Consider the following 21,645-nt stretch of genomic DNA (forward strand, 5'->3'; position numbering starts at 1 on the left):
ATACTCATCTATGCCCAAAAAGAATTTACTTTTACAAATTAACCTCAAATATCACCACCTATTTAGTATTCTTGCCAAAAAACATTTAAATGAGAATCTAATCATAAGGAAGCAATCCGACAAACCTGGACTGTAGGACATTCTGTAACACAGCTTAATTTATGTGGACTTACTTAAATATCAAAATCATGAAACACACACAAGCGGGAATGGGGAATATTCTGGATTAACAAAGCAATGACAGCCAAATATAATATGTGATCCTTGATTTGATCATGAAGAGACGGTTAATTATTAAAAATAAAAAAGCTAGGAAGAAAAATTAACCTCAAAAAAGACACCACCACATACTCAAAACTTTGTTGTCTGGATTAGGAGTGGAATACCCTGAAACTAGAAAAGTCTTTGCAACAAGTTTGTAATTTAACTCTGGATTTGTCTAAAACAAGAAACAGTAAGCAATTACTACCGTTCTCTAGGTAGAGCCAGGTGCGGGGGAAATCTGACCCAGGCCACAGGACACTGGCCTGAGCCATGGGCACGTGCACCCTTGTGACTGCCACCGCAACCTCGGGTGGTGGGAGCGCGGCCCTGCCAGGCGGGGCAAGAAACAACCACTAGCTCCTAACAAAGTTCTTGGTTCCTTCACTTTGTTACAAATGCTAGATTATCCAAAAAGCCTTGAAAGCATTTATCTATTAATGCTAGTGGAGTAAGATGATTTTTTTAAAACCTTCACACCACAAGCACAAACCTGTGGCTGTGTTCCCCTACATATACCACAAGACAAGCACTGGGTAAAGATGAATATTTATTCACTTTACAAAGAGAATGGTATTAAATTGCCATAAACAGCTCCATTTATAGACAAATATAACTATACATTACACCAGTAGCTGACTCTAACTTTCCCAAGATGCTCTATATGGCTCCAGCTCTATTAGTTGAGCACAGAAATCTGTCTGCCACCGATATCAGAAGTCCCTCAGAGATAATGGTTTTATGTTTTACATATTCACACGTGGGAAAAATAAACCCATCTCCCCAGCCCTTTCTTACAGTTGAGCTTCCATCTGCATGTTCCCTAGAGAGCACTAAGCAAATACTGGCTCATTCTTTTAAAAAAACAAACAAAAAAAAATTACTGATAATTTGAGAAGGCTTTTGTAGCACACCAAAATATTTCTTTATACATACATAAAAAATCTTGAGTCGGATTTATTTTAAGGTAAACATACCCTAACACTGCCAAGAGTGGGTAATGAAAAGGAACACATTAAATTATGGAATTATAAAAATATTTTCTTTGGAAAAAAATTCCAACAAGGTTATCATTAATATCTAAAACCAAAGAGAAAAAATAAACAACTGTTCTTTGACCCATTAGTAATTTAAATAAAAATGAAAACCTCTTCAAAAGCAGCTGTAACTGAATCTTTTAAAAAGTTGCAGGTAACGAGCACTTCTAAATCTATACACTGATGATTCTTTACAGGCAACTTGCAGTCAAGAAAAATCCTCAATATGGCTAATTCTTTAGTTTTTAAATTATCATAATTTTTCTGTGTTTTAAAAAAATACTTCACATGACAGCTTAAAAAATAAGTGGTTGTTTTGGGGAAGCACTCCAAATATTCAATCTGACTCAAATCAGATTACCAGTCAATAGAGAAGCTAGGGATACTGGTGATTTTATTTTTTTTAGTCACAATCATTTTTACTCCAGTCTTTAGTTTATCCCTTCACATTTTATGAAAATGTACCAAATTAAAATTTTTTCACTAGTGCTGCTTCATACCAGGGTGTGATGAAAGATACCAACCTGAGATAAGAGCTGACTCCTTCACAAAAGTCCAGTTCTTGACCCTTACATGGGAAATGTCTTTATCTTCACTTACATCAATTCTTGGCATAACCAATCATACCAGGATATTACATTATAAAAATATACCATATATTGGACACTCATGTCAGTACACTGCAGAAAATGTATCTATTTGCTGTGTAAAGTTTATTAACATTTGAATGAAACTCTTATTTACACAGTTAAGTCTGGGGTGCTCAAGACAGCAAAGTGGCATGGGAGCCACCATTAGGAATTTGGAAATGTGCAGCGGTCCTTGGCATCTGTCACGGAGACAACCCTCCATAGGAGAACTCGGCAGCAGTGGGTAAGGTGAGCCAGTTTCCATAGTTCATTTGACTTGTTCCTCTGTTCATTCTTCTTCACTTTCATTTTCAGGATCTAAATCAGAATCTCCATTTAATTCCTTTTCACTTGCCACGTCTCTGTCCTCACCATTTTCTTCATCTTTTTCTTCAGCATCCTCTTCTTCCTCTTCGTCAACATCCTCATCTTTTTCACCTCCTTTCTCTTCCTCATCTTCATCCCAATTATCCTGGTAGAGATATTAAGCAAGGAAAGCATAATTGAAGGCCTCGTTCTTACAGGGTACAAAGATATGAGGCAGATTCATGTACCAGGAAACAAATTACTCACATCAGAATCCTTATCTGCTATTTCATCATCAGACTCCTCTTCAGAAGATTCTGCAAGAAGGGGGAAACAAGCTTTAACTTTGTGATCAAAGCAGAGGACAGAGCCCAGAAAGCTAAGAAGAATCAGATTCCTGAATTTATTTTTAGAAATATATTCAGCTATCAACCAAGAAGGAACATTGTTTATATTCTTATCTGCATAAAAGTACATGTATTATACTATTCCATCAAGATCTCATTGATCAGGACGAAGTATCAAAACCCTAACAAAATCCCATCTAAAACACTAAGTCGCTGTACATTAACTATACTTCAATTAAAAAAATAATTTAAAAAAAAAAACAAAAAACTAAGCCGAGGATGTGGAGAAAAGGAATCCCTGTGCACTGCTGATGGGAATGTAAACTGGTTCAGCCACCATGGAAAACAGTATGAAGACTCCCCAAGAAATTAAAAATAGAATTACCATATGATCCACCAAGTCCACTTCTAAAAATATACCAAAGGAAACGAAATCAGGATCTCAGATATAACTGCACTCCCATGTTCGCTGCAGCATTATTTACAATAGTCAAGACAGGGAAACAACCCAAATGTCCATTGATGGAAGAATGGATAAAGAAAATGTCACACACACACAAAATAGATTATTATTCAGCCATGCAATAATAGGAACTCCTGCCCTTTGCAACAACATGGATGGACCTTGAGGGCTTTGTGCTAAGTGAAATAAGTCAGATAGAAAAAGGTAAATACTGTGTGATCTCACTCACATATAGAATCTACAAAAACAAGATTCAGTGATACAGGGAAAAGACTGGTGGTTGCCAGAGTTGTCAGATAGGGGTGGAGGAAATGGGTGAAGGTCAAAAGACACAAACTTTCAATTATAAGATAAGTCAGTCCTGGGTAGATAATGTACACCACGGTGACCACAGTTAGCAATACTGTAACGTTTATTTGAGAGCTGCTAAGAGAGTCAACCTTAAAAGCTCTCATCACAGGAACAAAAGATTTATAACTGTGTGGTGATGGATGTTAACTAAACATTGTGATGATCATTTCACAATATATACATATAGGATCATTATGTTGTACCCCCCTAAAACGAGCACAGTGTTATATGTCAATTATATCTCAATAAAACCAGGGGGGGGGAAAATCACAAAAAGTATAATTAATTAATTCAGGTATGCTTTTATGTCCTTCAGTTATATTTTATAGTTTTCTCTATAAAGGTTTTGTTTCATTTTTTAGAGGTATTTCTAGGTACTTCATAGTTTTGGTTGCTGCTGTGAATAAGATCTTTTTTCCTAAGACATTTCTAACCGGGACATTATGGACATACAATACATTATTGAGACATAATAATGCTACTGATTCCTTTTTGCTAGATCTTGGTATCCAGTAAACTTGCTTATCTGAATATTTCAATGGTGTGACTAGATTATCAAATAATGAGATGTACTAAGACAGAATTTCATTGAATTATTTTTCTATATCTATTAAAATAATAGACAGTGCTCATGATAACCTGTTAACATGGTAATAACTACATTAACAGATTTCTTGATGCTAAATCATCTTACAATCTTTAAATAAATTCTACTTGGTAATGACATATTATTTTACTTAAGCACTTCTGTAATCAATCTGCTACTTAGGATATTTGAGGATGGCCTGAGATGTTATTTTCTTGACTATACTTGTCCGATTTTGACTCATAAAATGTCTAAATTGTTTGTACGTGACAAAAATGACTTGTTCCTTAAAGACTGGTAAAAGTCACTTATAAAACCTGTGTCTGGTACCCTACGGGGAAAGGTTTTGACTAAATCAATTTAAAGCTATTAGCTTGTTCTAGGTTTCTATTTCTTTTTATTTTTAAGTCAATTTTGGTCATTAAAGTTTCCCAAGAAATTACCTACACCATCTAGGTTTTTTGTATTGACATAGTTTGTTCATAGTGTTCTTCAAATCTCTTCCATACCTAACGCCCTTTTTTGTTTCTGTATTATATTTGTGCCTTCACTTTTTTTAATTTGATCACATTTTTGCCAGTTTTGCCACAAGCTTGCCCGTTTTATTAGGGAAGGTGTGTGTCAAAGCATGATCTCACACTGATGTTTTTACAAAGTCACAGAACTGAGTCAATGTGAAAAACTAAATGTTCAGCCTATGCCCCAAGCTTTACCTTCTTCATACACCAACTTTGCCTTCTGTGCAGGACAAGTCGGTCCCTTCGTTTTTTCTGATGCTGTAACCTGAAAGATAATCAAGTGCTATTGTGAAGTAGAGTGTAAGTTTATCTCAAGTATCACAACGTTCCCCAACAGTAAACTCATCCGCAACCACTGTAACAGATGACCTTAATACGATGTAGATCAAATACAGGGCAAAAGGCATATTCGTCAAATACAAGAAAGAATTACTCCGTAAAGGCTGAAAATACTTTTAAGGTAATCCAATTTCTTTCTGCGACAAAAAGCTGTAGAAATACCCTGTGACTCGTTGCTCATAGCACCACAACCACTCTAACTGTATTAACAACTGAAATATGACGGTGAGAACCTCCGAGTTAAAGCTGACACAGGTAGAACTAAGTTAACTTACTGTCAAATATATAACATTTCCTAGTCAAAAACTAGGTCCTGATTTACCAATTTTTTGCTGAAACAGGGTGCTTTCAACATTCAGGTAAACAATCCTTATTCCTCTCTCCATTCCCATCACATTCAAAAGTTTAGCACAAAACAATCTGATTTACTCACTTGCGTGATTAGAAGGATGAGCTTTCCGTGAAGGTGGGAGAGTTTCTGAAAAGTTTTTACTCTGCTTTCCATTAACTGGTACAGTGTCCCCAGCTGGGGTACCAGGTCAGGCAACTAAGGAACAACAGCAACAAAAAAATGATACTTTGATACTATTATAATAAAACATGGATAACAAATATATAAATCATGCTCAGATATGCCTGAGTATTCAGCCCCCAGCAAATGCTTGCACTTCCAGTGGCAGTGGCTGCTTGTCACACAGCCTAGCAACGTCTCAAATTTTCAGAGGTCTTTACTGTCCTAACAGCAAAAAAATAATGATGCAAGGTCCGAAGGAGAAACTGCAAGAAGAGACAAACTGCAGGGTGGGACTTCTTTGTGTTGATCTTATTATTTCAGAGAAGATCAATATAAAGGAGACACTAACTAAAGAGTAACCCCAAGCACATACCTCTGGGCTAAAAAGGGCTTCACTCTGAAACTTCCTCTCTGATGATATCACACTACCTCCCTCCATTAGGTCCCAGCAGCTAGAGGAAGCTTTCACAGCTTCCAGAGACCAGCAGGACAAAGTGACAGAATACAAAGCTGACCTTATGGTATTTCAAACATACTTCCTGTTAATTAACCCTCTGAGTTATACTTCAGAAATTAAAGCAGGAAATTTTCTTTGTCCCTCCAGAGCTTCAGAAAAAGGGACCCCACTCTTTGCCCTTTAATTAGCCTTTACTTGCCCTCCTATCTCTGACACGAGAGTAAATAAGAGTGTTTCATTCAAATGTTAAACTTTAAACAGTAAAAATGAGAGTGTCTGTACATTACTAAAGCCCCCATGCCTAGCACAGTCCTTGACTTAGAGAAGGTACTTAAAGATATCTGATAAGGAAGGAAGAAATGAAGGAAAGGTGGGGGAAGAGCACTGTTTTCTGAGGAGAGAAAACTGTTTTGGGCTGGAGTCCACCCTGTACCATACTTCCATGGTCTATTTTGCCCTGACCTAGAATGTTATACGACTACTACTCCAGTAGTTATAACTTAGGGGTTGATTCCAGAAGGGATTTCACTACAAGTCCACCTAGGGCTCTTTTTGCTTCTAAGCAATTCAATGAAGTCACAAAATGAGTGTCGTCCTATGCTTGTGGTAATCTTTCCATGCCCATCACCACGCCACTCAGACACTGCCCCCAATCCAACTCCCAAGATTTCTGTAAGCAGGGAAACCCAATATGCATTCTTACTGTTTCCTATCTCTTCCGCACATTTTAACATCCTGACAGAGATCTCCACAGATATACAAAGAACGAACTGCCGAACTCAAAACAGGTTAACCAATGGTTTTTCCTATCTCAGACTACTGAAGGAAAAGGATCCTGAGACAGAGAACAAGGGACAGTGATCAGGCAAGAATTGGGTGAAACTGTTAAGAAGGGAAGAGCTATAGTTTAAGGAGTAATTAAAAATTTTCAACTATCCACTAAAATCTTTCAAGAAAACCTATTGTAAGGTTCTAGATAACCAAATAAAAGAAGAATGAGTCAACTGCATAATTTTATTTCTAGCTTAAACTATAATTAAATTGATGATGTGGCAATAACCCAGCTCATATTGTGACATATAAAACTGGGGGTTTTTTGGTGTTGCTTTATGATTTTATGCTCCCTCCCTTCCATCTGTATAGGTAATCAAGAGCTGACAGTAGCCCCAGCAAAATGTCAGGTATTAAGATATTTATTTCATTTTTATCACAAGGTAATATAGATATGTTAGCATAGATATAAACTTTAAAAAGCTACTAAGCTTTTAGAAGAGGATGGGAGAGATACATACAATGTAAAGATAATTTTGCTAAACAGGTATGTATATAGAAAAACACCTGAAGACTAGTATGTAACTTTTCTCCTTTCTGTATTTTTCAAGCTTCTCTACAGAATATATATTACTTTTAAAATCTGGGCCAAAAAAGGGCCAGTTTATAAAAGGTAACAATGATGACAACATGACATTGCACCTGGGGAAAAAACAAATTCTTTAAAAGCAGCAGCTGATGGTTAAAGGGTAGATGGAGAGAAAATGGTTTTGTTAAGCCATCAGTTGATAATCCTTATCAAAGCCAAACTGTTCAGCAACTACAGGTGAAAAGACTTACTGTGGATAAGTAGGATGCATGGATCGTTAGCACGCATTTTAGCCACTGAACCATTATAACAGCACTGAAAAAAAAAAGAACAAATCAACTGATATTCACAAATTCAAAATTAAATACAACGGAGTTATAAAGATCTAGAAAATGACTCTAATAAATAAACCACTGTGAATATGACAGTCGTTCATTCTTTCACTGGGTCTATTTGAGGTCTGTGTAATATACTCATCTTTTGAGGAAGGGAGGGGGTAGTAGGATGGACTAGATAACAGGACAAAAATCCCTTCCTCTAAAATAATTCAATTCCAGATATAAAACCTATGCTTTACTTCGTAATTAGCTGATACCAAGGCAGTAAACTGGGCTCAGCTGACTTTGCATTTTATGCTCATATCTGAGCCCATCATCTACTCATCATCAGGTACAAACAGCAAAAGATTTCCACACCAACATTAAAAGACAAATATAGACCAAAAATGTAAGCCGGGCCTAATTAATGAAATCTTTAGATTTCCTCTGTGAGTTCCAAAGGCTAATGGAGCCTATCACGAAAAAAAATTTAGAAAAGAAAAACTATATTATAGACTCTGATAATACTATAGTGCAAGCTGAGATCTTTGAGATATCAACACCTTATATAAATATTTAATCATCAAATTAGCAAAAAAGACCCACAAAATTTAGTTATATAAAATCTTTCCTTGTAGCGTCTTAAGCAACTACCAGAGGCTGAGCAAGTTCTACAGATGTCCGGTTTTACACATCGTGATTAGGCCTGAATTATTAAATCAGACTAACCCATTAAATGACCTGATATATAAAGCTGAAAAACCTCCAATTTTCTGAAGGAAGGAAAAACTATAATACAGTCTGAGAAATAAGAATCATTCAATTTAAAATAAGTGCAGAGAGCAATATCTGACACTTTGAGTTTTATTAGTTAGAATCTGAGGCTACCTACTATGTAATCTCATGCTGCCAGACACTGCTGTTTTTAAACAATCACATTTAAAATATTTATAAAATCAAAGCAATTTAAGTCGCCTAAACATCTTACCTATTAGGATGTCCTTGTAATCTCTTTGTAAGCTGAGGAGGAGAAAAACAGTATTAGCAACAGTACTTCAGAGGCAGCCAATCTCCATGAATTCCCATGATAACACATCCATAAGAACAAGGGAAAGAAAGACTGTATTAGGAAATCATTATTCTTAAATTTCCTAACTCCTAAATGTTCAACCAATTTAACATAATCTAGGAATACATTCCCAAACTAAAAATAATTATCTGATAAAAATCTAGGCTAGGATTTATATGAATGAATGTCCAGAACATACACAAAGACAGAAAATAGATTAGTGGTTGCCAGAAACTGGGGGTAAGGACAAATGGGGAGTGATTAGTGGGTACTGGATTTCTTTTTGATGTGGCAATTGCACAATCTGTAATATATTATAAAACACTGAACTGCACACCTTAAAGGTATGTAAATTATATCTCAATTTTTAAAATACATAGAAAAAAATCTAGATTAGGCAAATTTTGTCTGAGTAGATCTAGTGATCATCTATCATCGACTCTAAATACCCTGCTTGCTTACATACAGCAAATCCATTTCTCTGAATACTGGATTTTGTCTTTGAGTCATAGCATTAGGACCTTAAAATGAGAAGCGTACTCAGTTACCTCTTGCAACAACGGAATGACAGCATGCAGGGGCATCCTTAGTACAGTTCTCTTTATTAGGTTTAAGTTTCTAGTTTGAAGTACTTTCTGTGAGAAAAAAAAAAAAATGTAAATAAGCATACTCAGAAACTAAGGACACTACAGGGAATACTGTCACTAAAAATTATCTTAAAAACCAAGCAATACTCAACTGTAGCAAATAAAGATTAGGAATAAATGGAGAATGTTATATTATGTCTTATGGCTATCAGACAAGTACAGGCTTCAAGTATCAGGACATTTACTCCATTAAACAAGTTTCTGCTCCACAAATTCTAAATTCTTATAAGCTAATTTTTGATATAAAACAGAAAAGAACACCTCTCGACATTTAAATACAGGTATATACACCACTTTAGAGAAGTTCTCAAACCTTTGTTTTATGAAACATATCTTGTCATATCAACACAAGAGTGAGCAAAACACACTAAAATCACATTACAAGGAAACATACCTTTTAAATGTTTTTGATAAAATTTTAAGCCAATCAAAAGATCATATAATGAGTGCTTGAGTCAAAAACTTTAAGGGTGAAACGCAGTCTCCACCCCACGTTGTATGGATAGAAAAGGAGATAGAGCAGATTAGTCCAAATTCTGGCAGGCCTTTCTGTTTCTCCAAACCCCACCCAGATGCTTCATCTATAGGAGAGGGTGGGAAATGAGTCCTTTCAGGTTTCAAAATCCAGATACCACCCCCTTCCTCTTTAATACTTTTAAATATTTATCTTTCAAAAGAGTTTACAACTAGAGGAACTTCCCTAATGGTTGGTGCATGCTATGTTTTGGCTGTTGTTGCTATAAAGATCATGTTCAGGATATGAACAGTAGAGGTATTACAGGGCAAAAACGCGGAAAGTTCATTTTCAACCTACTTTAATGGTCTTAACATACCCTTTCAAAATTCCCTATGGATTTTATTTGCTTGTAAAAATATCTTTATACCAAACCCTTCTTAAATCTATCAAGTACTATTTAAAAACTATCACTGACATAATTACAAAGTTTATTATGCAAAAGAAAGATTATGTATTTTTATACATAATCACTGGGGAACTGACGGATGGACTGTCCTAATATTGTCATTTTCAAATAATCAGAACACAAGGTTCAAAGCAAAGTATGCTGAGAAGTTAAACAATAATTCACAAGGTGTCTGATGATACTAAACATCCCTCAAATCAAGTCTTTGTTATAGATCAGCTATCACAAAGTTCCAATGATGTACAAGTTACAGGGAACATTGTCTGAACTAGTCTACAAATACTTTTTTTTTTAAATGAAGTACAGTTGCTTTACAGTGTTGTGTTAGTTTCTGCTGTACAAGGAAGTGAATCAGCTATATGTATACATATATCCCCTCCGTCTTTGACCTCCCTCCCACCCATCTAGGTCATCACAGAGCACTGAGCTGAGCTCCCTGTGCTATACAGCAGGTTCCCACTATCAATTTTATACATGGTAGTGGGTATATGTCAATCCTAATCTCCCAATTCATCCCACTCCCCCTTCCCCCTGTGCCCACATGTCCGTTTTCTATGTCTGCATCTCTTTTTGTTAAGGTACTCAATTTTCACAGCATGTTCACCAAACTACCAGGCTTCACTGTCTTAAATGGCCAAGTAGAATAGTAGCACTTTAGGTCAAGGAATACAATCTTGAACTTGCTGCTGCACATTATTTATACCAAAAGCTTGGTTAAGAAACATAATGTAGGGCTGAAGGTTTGAAAAATACATGGTTTGTGAAATCCTCTAGTGCTCTAAATGTTAAGTGATCAGATAATTTGTTGTCCAAACTGGGACACTTCTGTGAATGAAAGGAGTCACTATTAGTAATTACACCAAGTTAAGAGGTGTAAACCAAAACTGTCACAGGCAAATAATGGTATGTATGGCCTAGCTATTTAGAAGTTATTCCAAACTGCAGGACAGAAAAATGTAACAAGCTCTCAGATAATCCTTGTGCTCACTAAAGACAGAGGTTCTATGATAACAATTTTCAAATTAAAAATACACAAAAAAAATAAGTTATCCCAAACCAAGCAAAATGATAATGAATAGAGGAGTTAGCATTATTAACTTCTGCCAAGACTATAAACCACAGCTACAAGTAGCAAGAAGATGATACTGAAGATGGGATTTTTTTTTAAACTTTACTGTATTATAACTGAAACATAACAGTGCACAATTTAAAGTGTACTATTTGATCAGTTTGACATACATTTACCCATGAAACAAACACTGTAATAAACATTCTATCACCCTCAAGTCTCCTTGGACCCTTTACATTCTATCCTTCCCTTCCACCCCACCGTCCTCAGGCAACCACTGAACTACATGCTGGTTTGCATTTTCTAGAATTGTTCTATAAATGAAATCAAACTGTATGTACTTTTTTGTCTGGCTTCTTTCTCACAGCCTAAGTTTGAGATTCATTCATGTTGCTGATGAAGCAATATACATTCTTTACATTGTTAGATAACAATTTATCCCTTCATGTGTTCAGGGTTCTTTCCAGTTTGGGGCTATTAAAAATAAGGCTGCCATGACCATTCATGTACAAGTCTTTGTATGAACATTTGTTTTCAATTCTCTTGGTAAACACCTAAGAGTAGAACGGCAGGATCTTATGGTAGATGTGTCCTTCACTTTTAAGAAATGGCCCAACTGTTCTCCAAAGTAGGCGTACCATTTTACATTCCCCCAGCAAGATATGAGAGTTCCAGTTACTCCACATCCTCCCCAGTAGATGGTACTGGTCTTTTAAATTTTAATCAGTCTATAATGGGTATGTAGTGTTATCTCACTGTGGTTTTAATTTGCATTTGTGATGATTAAAGATGTATAATACCTTTACATGCACTCACTGGCCACTGGAATTCTTTTATGAAATATGTGTTCACGCATTTACCAATTGTTTTTTATTTGAGTTGAGTCTCACTACTGAGTTAAGAGTTCTTTATCAATTCTGGATATAAATCCTTTGATGTATAAGTTGGGTTTTTTTCCCCAGGCTGCGGCCTGCCTTTTCATTCTCCTAACAGTGTCATTTCAAGAGAAAAGTTTTTAATTTTTATTAAATCCAAATGACCAATTTTTCCTTAAGTGTTTCATGCTTTTTGTGATGAACCTAAGAAGGCTTTTTCCATGCAAATCTGCATAACATTTTCTCCTATTTTCTTCTAGAAGTTTTGAGGGTTGGTTTATACATTTATGTCTGTGACCTATTTTTGTGTAGACTTTTGTGTAAGATGTGAGGAAAGAGTTGAGATGCATTTTTTTCCATATAGATATTCAATTGATTCAACTGCAACTGTTGAAAAGACTTTGCTTTCCCAATTGACTCAACTTAGAAGCACCTTTACTGAAAACCAATTGCATGTGGTCTATTTCTGGACTATTTTTGTTCCTTAATCTATATTTATGTTTTCACTAATACCAAACTATCTTGATTACTACAGCTTTTTCTTGAAATCAGGTAGGGTAAGCTCCCTAGTTTTGCTCTTCATTTTATAATTACTTTGGTTATTTCATGTCCTTTGAATTTCTAAAAGGTAGCTGTGCTGGAATTTAATTGGGAATGTATTGGATACATAGAATAATTTGGGGGGAATTGCTCATCTTAACAATATTGAATCTTCCAAGCATGAACATAGGCCTTGGTTAATTTCTCCCAATTTTTGTAATTTTCAATGTAGAGGTAGAAACATCTTTTGTAGATTTATCCTAGGCATTTTTTGGTACTACTGTAAATGGGAACTTCTAAGAAATACTTAATTTAAATAAAATTTTTAAAATATTTAAAAATCTATAACTCCTATGGGTGCCATGAATTATATAAATGACTAAGCCTATCTTTTTTGCATAAGCTATAGACTATTTCTTTAGGTCAAATTGCCACTTTCCTAAAAAGCCACAAACTTTAATGTCAAGTGTTCTACAGCAGGGATTTTTAACCACACCTTTGGTCCTATGTTGCATACCTGACACTGCTCACTTTCTTCTTTCTTTCTTTTTTTTTTTAATATTTATTTTGGCTGCACTGGGTCTTAGTTGCGGGATCTTTTAGTTGCGGCATGTGGACTCCTTAGTTGTAGCATGCACGTGGGATCTAGTTGCCTGACCAAGGATCGAATCCAGGTCCCCTGTATTGGGAGTGCGGAGTCTTACCCACTGGACCACCAGGGAAGTCCCCTTTCATTCCTATTTTTAATGACCTCCTATTATATTTCACATATCCTCAGAAGGTTATCTTTGGAAATGAGGAACACACTTTCCAGGGGAAAAAGTATTTGGTTTATTTTTTTACTTGCCTCTTTCTCTTTAGAATGCATGATATCCCAGGTAATACAGTATGGGAATACTCCTATATTCTAGTTTTTCTTTCTTTTTTTTTTTTTTTAAAGGTTATTGACTTCTACTTAAACAATATGACGTATCACCTCAAAATCCTGAATAATGAAAAGACCTTACACGTACAATTCTTTACAATTTAAGAAGTGCTTTCACAAACATCATTTCCTTTACTCTCCCAACAACTCTATGACACCTGACAAAAGTACACACTGTCACATCTGAAGTGCCAGATGATTCTAATCTGAATCTCTTCAAGCTTCTAGATCCAACTACCATTGTACAGGAATATGATGGACAAGAAGTATATTAAATGATACTTGTTGGGTTAAATGACCCAGTAAAATGGATTTGCAGGAGGCAAAATCCAGAATGTGAAATCTCTTTAGAGCAAATAACCTAGCTTCCCCAAATTGCAAAAGACAGAAAAGGCAAATCCACCAAATAGTGTGGACTTCGCTGGGATCCAGTTTTGAAGAAAGCAAAGAAAAAAAAACTTTACAAGACAATCAGCGAAAGATAAATACTAACTGGATATTTGATGATTTTAAGGAATCACTGTTCACCTTTTTAGGTGTGATAATGAATTGTGGTTATGTTTTTTAAAGGAATTTCTATTGTTACAGTTGAACAGGGATATATTTGTGGATGAAATAAATAATAGTTCTGAAATTTGCTTCACTGTAACCTGGGTAGGGGGTGAGCAAACAGATAAAACAATAATAGATAGACTGGCTAGTGCTAATAATTTTTGAAACTGGGTGATGGGTTCATGGTGGCCCACTGTACTGTTAAATGTTTTGAAATGCTTCTTAGAAACAAAACAAAACAATAACTGGTTCACTTGTACTACTGAAGAAGTTTTCAAAGCACAGTTAAGTAAGCAATGATGGCAGATAAGTTATATTTTAAAAACACTGTCAATTGTTTTCTATAGCTTATTTCTCACCAAATCCTCACCTAGGTTTGTATGCCATGTTAAACTAAAATTGACCTCCCAAAATACATACACTCACAAACTATTTTAAAGGTAAGTTCAGGTTTTTAGATATGCCTGGTTTCCCCCCTGCTGTTTTGCAAAATCCCCTTAAACACAAATATAAGATATTCCCATTTAGATCAAAATACAAGTCAGAGAGACCTTATTCATAGGCTGCATATTAAAGTCACATCTACACTAAGTGGCACCATAATATCACTACGAGTCACTAGGAATAAATGCACTTAGCAAATATAAACTGCTTTAATCTGATCACGCAGTGCTTAAGTCCAATTTTTTACACTTAAATTTTCTCTACAGACCACTTTCAAATTCTGGAATTTAAGAGGACTAAATTAAGCAACATCGTACAAGCAGTCACCAACTTACAAACACAGAAATCCTAAGTGCCTCCCTTTTATATACCCCCAACCCTCTTGAATTTTTCCCCCAAACCTCCTATCCATTGCCAAGGTTCCACCTCACCGCCCCCTCTCACGGCCAGGGGGAATTAAGTTTCTGGAATCCAGAGTAAAAACTCAGGAACGCATTTTCCTACAGAAAAAAATATAAATTGTGATCTAGAATGCTGAGTATTATAATTCAGCTACACAATGTTTATAAAGGCTTTTGTGAACTAAAGCCTAAGAGCCTAGTAACAATTCACAACAATATTTCTATGAGAAAATGCATTCCAGGTTCAAAATAATTTAATACAATCCCTTTGTAGGTTGGTGACTGTCTGTATAGTGCCACCAAGTGATATATATTTGACTAAACTCACAAAACATTAAATTCAAGACAGCTACATAACATGACTATTCATTCTGTAAATGTGCTGTCAATCACTTTCTAAGAAAAATTAACCATCTTAATTCATTTAAAAACTGCTATAATACTTACATTTAGCATTTCAAAATCATTACTTTCTAAACCCTGTGTGAGGAGAACTGGAAAACTGTTTGTCTGTGGAAGGGTGTCCTTTTCTTTTTTCGCATCTATATCCAGTGCTCCCAGGCGTTCTTCAATGCTAACCTACAGAACAGAAATGACCAGTTAATGTTATATGAGACAACACCTAAAGCAGTTTGGTCAAATTACTTTGTGCTTATGTCTCAGAAGACAAAAGCCACTGACTGATTCACACCTCAACAGTGAAAAACACAAATACGCTCTTCCTCATTCCAATAGAATCTCATCACCATAAGGCCAATGTCGTAGACAAGTGTAATACCTGCAATCCAAGCTTCCAGACTCCAGTGAAAAAAAATGAAAACCATGATTTGAAAATGTAATTCATAAAATCCCCTCTATATGAAGATTCAAAAAAGACAAGGATCAGGCAACTGATTACTAAAGCACAAGAAAAGACCTATAATCACAAAAGCTTCCCCTTCTGTAATTATCCCTTGCCATCAACCTCGGATCTTTTGCTAACAAATATTATCAAAAGAGCATAAAGACAGTTACGTTCCCCCCAAAATTTATAAGATGTCTTCCTATTTTTCTGTTTGTTTGCTATACAAAAACTCACTTGTACATAACTAATCCCTTATGAAAGCAAATCTAACAACTACGTTCTGCCAGCCCCTTGGAAGCTCAATCAAAATACGAATGTTCTATTACTACCAAAGCAAACAGAGAGGCTTTGGTAAAGCCTCCTGTTTGGGTTATGTTTTATGAAAAACACTAAAAAGGTAGGAAAAAATTAAAGGGTAGGATCTAGGCCAAACTAGAGGAAGTTGACACCTTATTTTTAAATCAGATATCATGTTATTGAGAAACAATTTTTAAGAACAGCAATGTTATTCCCCAACCCCCCACCCCCAATAAAGCAAGACATTTAAAATCAGGTAAAGAAACACTCTTTCTCTAATGATAAAACAGTTAAAATTCTAGATTACTTAGACAAGAGTGACAAGTGAATGGAAGACAAAAAAGAGGATTTTTCACAGACAAGTACAGTAATCACAAGAGGGTTTTAAGAGTTGAGAAAAAATGAAATTTATAAGCACTTTAAGAGGTTATAATGACGATCACTTTTAAAGGCTAACTAGCATTAAACCAGCCAGGAATGCTCAGACAGCCAAGAGACAAGGCATCACTGGAACTCAGCAACATGCGAAACTCAATGAAAATCATCACAGCAAGTCCTGGCTTAATCTACAATTACCTTATCCAGCTAACAATGACCAAATGGCCAGAAGAGCACCCTCTTCAGTTAATAAGAGTTTTGTCCTCTCCATTTTCTGAAGTTTCAGCTTTGGCTCCATCCAATATAATTCTTAGAATCTCCCAAGTAATCTTAAATTTCAAACTCAAAAATGGTCAGAATGAGTGGATTACCTCCTTTTCCCCTAATTTCCTCTTGCTCTCTATTTCCTCAGTCTGTGGAGGAGCAGGCTTGATAGCTGCATGATGACCAGGTATCCCAGGCACCAGAACTTTTGCTTCAGAATTCATCACTGGTGTTCTCACCTGTTAAACAGGAATAGTAGGGGTGTGACAAAGGAAACTGTCTTACTCTTTGCAAGATTTATCCCCAATGAGAAAACTAACAGCTTTTAAAAGGTTTTCCTACTGAAAAACTTAATGTAACTAACTCAATAGGATATGAATTAAAGATATATTTTAATTGAATACTGGCATTTAAGTATAATCTGAACATTCATTGTTTTAAAGCCTGCAACATGTAAGAGTAAGAACCAAGAAAAACAAAATCTACAGATCACGCAATGACACACTGACTTAAAAATTCAGGGGACAGGGGTTCGATCCCTGGTCCGGGAAGATCCCACATGCTGCAGAGAAACTAAGCCCATGTGCCACAACTACTGAGCCTGAGCTCTAGAGCCCACAAGCCACAACTACTGAGCCCACGTGCCACAACTACTGAAGCCCGTGCTCCGCAACAAGGGAAGCCACCACAATGAGAAGCCTGCGCACTGCAACGAAGAGTAGCCCCCGCTCGACGCAACTAGAGAAAGCCCACGCGCAGCAACAAAAACCCAAAGCAACCAAAAATAAATAAATAATTTTAAAAAAAAGTTAAAGAGTGAAGCTGTACATTTTATGACTACCTCCAATAATTGATCTTTGCCAGAAATGCTCAGACAGCCAAGAGAAAGGTGTCATCTCTGAAACTCAGCCAGAAGCGAAACCATTTGAATGTCATCATAGCATGTCTTGGCTTTCCTTTTTTTCATTAGACTGCCAAACACATGATGTCTCCATGTAGATGCCACATTATATTCAAAATAAAGCATGATAATAATGTTCTTATATCTGGTATTTAATTCCAGCCCCATCATGGATTTAGGTTTTATTCCACCCTGAAATACCGCATTCCTCTCAACAAAGTTTTGCCCCTTTAAGTATATAAATTGATGAAATAATTTGATAAATTTGATACTGATATTTACTCAGTGATCCTGCACTGGGGGTGGGGTAGAGGAGGAAGAATTAAATAAATCCAAGGTCTTCAACTTCTAGTCACCTATTCACTCATTCGTTCAACAAATCAAGAGCACAGAAATGAAAAAAGTTTTACAGTCTTAATATCTAAAACCTAATCCCACAAAATTTGTTAAGACAAGATCATAAAGAGGATTTTAAGAGTTTAAACATAGTATTACATAACAATTCAATTCACTCAAATATCTTTTTTCTTAACTTCTAATATGAAATGCACTCACCTTTGTTATAGCTGTTTCTACTTTTGGGGCCCAGCAGATTGAAATATCTCTTACTAAACACATATGAGGTTCTTTGGAATTTAAAGCCTGGGAATAGAATTTTAAAGAGGGAAAGGGGGTGGAAGGTAAAAAAAAAAAGTGTCAAACAAAGTAACTGAGAGTAAGAATAAAGTGAAAAAGAAATGCATTTTTATAAAAATACAAAAAAGTATAGAAGGCTTCCACAGAAAACTCCTGGTCACTCAGACTGATCACCATTCAGATTCATGCCATATGAGGAAAATGGGTAAACTCTGAAGATACCAGGCATAATGTTTACTTTCTTCAGTTATGTACTGCTCAAATCTTTCACATACGCAGTTTTAAAAGACTGACATTTAAAACGTAACAGATTTTAAAGAAAACATTATTAGCTCATCATCTTATAATCTATCCTAAAAAAGACTGATCCTACCCTAAATTTCCTACTGCTATCCTTCCACAAGCTAGTCAAAGACAAGCAATGCTGATTAATAAAATGCTCTAAGGTGAATCTCTATGTCCTGATATGGTATTAAACAGGAGGGGAAGTGAGATGCAGCAAAGTACATATGTACCTACAAGGCTTTAAAGTTATAGGTAATTCTCTATACCCACCTAATCAATATCTGGAAAGACACAAAGCACACAGGAAACAGGCTGCATCTGGAGAGTGAGGTTATGAGATCCACGTATGGCAAGGAGACGTATGTTTACAGTTTAACACTTCTCTCCCTTTTTTGTCACACCATAACCATGTATTACATTTTTTTAAAGTAAGAAGTATTTTTAAATAGACTCAACAAGAGATTGCTTAAGCAAGAGATATTCCTCTCATAGTCTCTCACCTATTGGACATGCTCATAGTAACTCACCAAAAGTCTCCAAAGAAACTTCTGTAATCAAAAAACCTAAACCACTGCCCCACCCATTACATTTCCACTTAGAATACTCAATGCATGCTATTACTACAGGATCTCTTATTAAGATTTACCTGTGGCTACTGAGCACCTGAAATGTGGCTAGTCCAAACTGAGATGGGCTTGTAAGTGAAAAATATACACCAGATTTTAAAGACATAATACCAAATAAAGGAAGAAGGGGGGCAGAATATCTCAAATAACGTTTTATACTAAACATTAAAACGATATTTTGGATATACTGGGTTAAGTAAAATTACATAGTTGACCCTTGAACGATGCAGGGTTTAGGGGCGCCGACCCTCTGTGCAGTCAAAAATCCACTTATAACTTGTTCATAGTTATAACGTATCCATAGTTCCGCATCTGTGGTTTCAACAACCTTGGATGGTGAGGTACTGTAGTATTTACTATTGGAAAAAATCCATGCATAAGTGGACCCACACAGTTCAAAACTGTGTTGTTCAAGGACCAACTATAAACAGAGTTCTCACAAGTTAAAATAAACCATCCACTGAAAAGTCCTTCAGTTAAGTGGAAACATATGACATCTTCTTAAGTATTCCAATAAGCAGACCAATATATCATTTTTAAATCATTCTCTTCCACAGACATGTTGATGTTGCACTGCTTTACTCCAGAGGAGCAGCTACGTACCACTCGCTCAATGGTGGGCTGAAACCAACTGCCATATACAAGCAACAATGACATTTTGTCGGAGCAGAAACCAGCTGCTAGAATAGGGACGGGTTTTGGTGTTGATTTCTTGCCTTTCCCAGGCGTTGCTATCTGAATTGTGCAGTTTGAAGTCAAAGGCTTTTTGCAGTATCTGGGAATGGAAAAAAATGAGATTAGAAAATGTGAAAATAGCATCTCACACTAATTCTTTGAAGTTGGTGTCACGAAATGTGACCCTCCCCCGGCCTCCACATCATCAGGAGTGACCAGTGTCCCAGAGCACTAGTGTTCCTGTCAAGACTTCATCTATCCCCACCCTGCCAACATTCAAGACCTCACCACCAAACCCTGCCTTGAGGCACAGCTGCTCTTCTATCCCACTCTGTCAACCCTTACAAATGGCCCCAAGCTCCCAAGTGCTCTCTCACCACCCTGAGCTTCAGCCCCAAATGGCTCTGTTCTTGCCCTACTCTAATCAGCCCCATCTCTAATTGCTTCCAACCCCTGAATCCTCACCATGACCTCTGCATCAGAGTTCCAGGAGCAAAATGATCAGCAAAATATAAACAAAATTAGATCCTCAACTTCTCTAAGAGCTCTCCTCACCTTGCTTGCCTCGGCAGCCTTCCCCACACCCTTAGTGCCACGACCCTTGGCAATGATTCAAGTACGCTTCTTGTTCTTCACTAACACTTCAAGACAAGTAGTCTCTCCCTCCACCACCTCCAAAACCTTTGAAATTGCCGTCACCAGCTACCAGCTACATTCCCCTCCTGCCGTCATCCAATGGCCTCTGGGTCACTCAGCATCTCTTAAAGATGTGAGTGGCTGTCACTCTGTCCAACAATTCCACTGAGGAATCCCTTTCTTAGTGATTTCCATATACAGCATGCAGTCTGACGATCCTTCTGACACCCTGCCCTCTCAGTTCCTTTAGCCTTCTACCTCTATCAACCTTGTCCTTCCCTGTACCTTAGCCACACGCTCCTCACACCACAGACATCTTATCACCACTAAGTACACACCCTCCATAATCCCAACTGTAAGCACCCCACTATCTTTCCAACTCACTCTTCCTAGTTTCCCAACTCCACATCCATCTCTATCCAGGATTTTTGGCCTCTGCTTTGGGCTTTACCCTTCTGTGGTCTATTCTCTTCACATCAGATAGAACGACTTAAAACTTAATGTCTTAAAACTTAGGTCAAACCTCATCAATCCTCAGTTTAAAATCCTTCAACAGCTTACTACTGCCCAAAGAGAAATGCCCAAGCCCTTACCATGGCCCACCACTTCTGGGCCCTCAACTATACATTCCATGCATACATATGACTATATAAATAAAGGCCTCAAGTGCTACACATCAAAATGTTAAGTTACCTCTAGGGAGTGGAACTCAATGGAGGGAGACTTGAGTTTTATAATCAATTGTCTATGCATCCTGAATGTTTTAAAATAAGTGTATATTACTTTCATAATCCCTATATAGAACTGTAAAAGGAAGAGCACCAACTGACAATAAAAAGTTGAAACCATTTTAAAGTTTAACATAATTCTGCACATGACTGAGTCTCAGACCATGTTTATAGCACATGCAAGAGTTGGCAAACTTTTCTATAAAGGGCCAGATAGTAAATATTTTTGTTTGGGGGGCAGGGTGGGGTACATGTGGTCTTTACTGGATGTGGCCTGCAGGCCATAATTTACTGACCCCTGGTCTATGACTACTACACATCATATCAGCAACTCCCCTCTGTCCAACAAAACACAAGCATTCACTGATACACAAATGTGTGACAAATGTGTGACACTATCAAAGTTAGAAATTAAGGCTTCACCAAAGTTCACAAGCAAAGCTTT

At 36.6% G+C, this 21,645-nt stretch overlaps 1 protein-coding gene and 2 non-coding genes across 3 annotated transcripts in view; all 3 read right to left on the reverse strand.

Moving 5' to 3' along the window:
• Positions 1 to 798: 798 nt before the first annotated feature.
• Positions 799 to 21,645, reverse strand: part of WDR43 (WD repeat domain 43) — a 47,280-nt gene continuing 26,433 nt past the window's right edge. The window contains exons 8-18 of the mRNA XM_004268173.4: positions 19,765 to 19,936; positions 18,170 to 18,256; positions 16,821 to 16,952; positions 15,378 to 15,509; positions 9,103 to 9,189; positions 8,474 to 8,505; positions 7,420 to 7,483; positions 5,271 to 5,384; positions 4,694 to 4,763; positions 2,501 to 2,550; positions 799 to 2,399 (exon numbers count right to left, since the gene is read on the reverse strand). Coding sequence (XP_004268221.1) covers positions 2,217 to 2,399; positions 2,501 to 2,550; positions 4,694 to 4,763; positions 5,271 to 5,384; positions 7,420 to 7,483; positions 8,474 to 8,505; positions 9,103 to 9,189; positions 15,378 to 15,509; positions 16,821 to 16,952; positions 18,170 to 18,256; positions 19,765 to 19,936 — 1,123 coding nt within the window. The 3' untranslated portion in view covers positions 799 to 2,216. The remainder of the gene's footprint in view (positions 2,400 to 2,500; positions 2,551 to 4,693; positions 4,764 to 5,270; positions 5,385 to 7,419; positions 7,484 to 8,473; positions 8,506 to 9,102; positions 9,190 to 15,377; positions 15,510 to 16,820; positions 16,953 to 18,169; positions 18,257 to 19,764; positions 19,937 to 21,645) is intronic.
• LOC117200797 (small nucleolar RNA SNORD53/SNORD92) lies at positions 16,549 to 16,624 on the reverse strand. Its single transcript, XR_004482490.1, has one exon. It is a non-coding gene; the product is annotated as a small nucleolar RNA SNORD53/SNORD92 (small nucleolar RNA).
• On the reverse strand, positions 17,580 to 17,657 carry LOC117200796 (small nucleolar RNA SNORD53/SNORD92). The gene has a single exon (XR_004482489.1). It is a non-coding gene; the product is annotated as a small nucleolar RNA SNORD53/SNORD92 (small nucleolar RNA).

The sequence above is a fragment of the Orcinus orca genome, chromosome 13, assembly GCF_937001465.1.
Source record: "Orcinus orca chromosome 13, mOrcOrc1.1, whole genome shotgun sequence".
NCBI lineage: Eukaryota > Metazoa > Chordata > Mammalia > Artiodactyla > Delphinidae > Orcinus > Orcinus orca.